We start from the raw sequence: 2,152 nt of genomic DNA, 5'->3' as shown, positions 1-2,152 counted from the left end.
TCCTTCCTTCCTTCCTTCCTTCCTTCCTTCCTTCCTTCCTTCCTTTTTTTTGAGAAAGAGTATTACTAGTATAGCCTAGACATCTTTGAACTTACTATATGGGCCAAACTAGCTTTAAACTCAGAGTAGTCTTGCTTAGTCTTTTGAGAGCTGTGATTATAGGTGTGCATGTATTAATCAGCTCCTATTTTCAATTTCTATTTCAATCTCTTTAATTGTACTGTTAGCATTGAAGAGATTGCTAAAGGCCCCGATGGTGAACTTAGGAAGGTAGAGGATGGTGGAAATGGTAGAAGGAGAGGACCGTAAGCCTTTTCTAGGAAGCCCAACAAATGGTATAGTGGAATAAGATGAGTCCTTCTCTAGAAAAGGTGTTTTGTTCTAGTTTCTTCCATTTCCCCCCGCTTGCCTCACTGTGTTTATCCAACCGCATCCTACCATGTTAACCTTCATCTTTGTGTGTGTGTGTGTGTGTGTGTTTTTGTCTTGTCTCATTAAAAGGATTCATCAAACGTGAGGAAAAAGACTTTGGAAACCGGGCACCATTGTTCCAGCTCCTCCTCCCTCCCTGTCATCCATGACCCTCCTGTATTGCTCCTTGATCCTAAACTCTACCCTCCCCAACCACAGTTCCTGTCCCCTGATGTTCTGATGCCCAGCATGGCAGGGGAGCCCTGTAGACCCCCAGGTAACACCCCAAATTAATATTATCTGCTAAAGTGTGATTGTTTTTCAGGGTCAAATCAATATACCTACGGGGAAAGTGGGGTGTCCCAAGGTAGACTGGAATAAATATATGAATTACTGTTTTAAGATCAAGCACTGATCTTCATGAAGTATGACTGAATAATTTTTTAGATACCATGCTCCATTGTTGAGAGTGAACCAAACTGTCCAGTTGTGAAAGAGTAGTTTTGAAGTGGTGAAGTGTAGTTAATAACTAGCCTTTGGGATCCTCCACCAAACTGAAAGTATCACCTCTTTTAGCTAGTTTTCGCCCCTGCTATTTATTGAGTTCCAGTTGAGGGATGGTGTAGGAGGGAAGAAATGAACGGAAGACCGAAAAGACACTGTACCTTGAGAACCCATGTCATAGGTACAGACCCAGATGGTCTTCAGGAAGATGGGCAGCACCATTCTGGCTTGTTGAAGGAGCTGCGGCTACTTCTTGCCACCCAGCTCCCGGCCGCCTGGCTAGCTTATGCCCCAAAATAACAACACACAAACTGTATTCATATAAACACTGCTTGGCCCATTTCTATTAATGTGTGTAGCACCCCAAGGTGTGCTTACCGGGAAGATTCTAGCCTACGTCCATCCTGGGTCGGAGCTTCATCGCATCTGCCCCAGACAGCAGAGCTAAGGCGTATGAGCTCACTTCCTCTTCCTCCCAGCATTCTGTTCTGTTTACTCCACCCACCTATGTTCTAACCCATCAGGGCCAAGCAGTTTCTTTATTAATTAACCAATGAGCTGGGCAATGGTGGCGCACGCCTTTAATCCCAGCACTCGGGAGGCAGAGGCAGGCGGATCTCTGTGAGTTCGAGACCAGCCTGGTCTACAAGAGCTAGTTCCAGGACAGGCTCCAAAGCCACAGAGAAACCCTGTCTCGGGGGGGGGGGAAAAAACAACCTAATTAACCAATGACCTTCCTCCATCACTGGTTCTCATTGACCTCCGTCGGAAGATCTTCCTCCCGATGGGTTTAGCTTACACTTGGTTGTGGTTCTCAGTAGGGAAAGAGGACATACTACTTGGTACCTAATGGTTGTTGGATAAAGGTACTTTGAAATATCATTTAATATCATTTAATACACAGGGCAGTCCTTCTGATTCCAATGTCACAAATACTATCGTGAAAGAAATGTATAGAAAAGACTTTCTGTATTGTATATGAGGTAAGAGTAGTATGAACACAAGCAGCAGTCTCAGAAATTTAACAAGGATTTAAGAGAAGACACTTAACTGCTAAGAAAAGCCAACTGAAAAAACAAACAAACAAAAAAATGCTAGGCAGTGAAGGTGCATGCCTTTAATCCCAGCACTTGGGAGGCAGAGGCAGGTGGATCTCTGTGAGTTCGAGGCCAGCTTTGTCTACAGAGCAAGTTCCAGGACAGCCAGGACTGCACAGAGAAATCCTATCTCAAAAAAC

General features: G+C 44.5%; 1 protein-coding gene across 4 annotated transcripts in view; it reads left to right on the top strand.

Moving 5' to 3' along the window:
* Nucleotides 1-2,152, top strand: part of Usp54 (ubiquitin specific peptidase 54) — a 103,729-nt gene that overhangs the window by 99,341 nt on the left and 2,236 nt on the right. For all 4 annotated transcript variants that reach the window (XM_026789521.1, XM_005367628.3, XM_026789522.1 and 1 more), the window contains one exon: nucleotides 502-688. In XM_026789521.1, the coding sequence (XP_026645322.1) occupies nucleotides 502-688 (187 nt within the window). The remainder of the gene's footprint in view (nucleotides 1-501; nucleotides 689-2,152) is intronic.

Source organism: Microtus ochrogaster, unplaced genomic scaffold (assembly GCF_000317375.1).
Source record: "Microtus ochrogaster isolate Prairie Vole_2 unplaced genomic scaffold, MicOch1.0 UNK21, whole genome shotgun sequence".
Classification (NCBI taxonomy): Eukaryota; Metazoa; Chordata; class Mammalia; order Rodentia; family Cricetidae; genus Microtus; species Microtus ochrogaster.
This window is presented reverse-complemented; position numbering and strand designations above follow the sequence as displayed.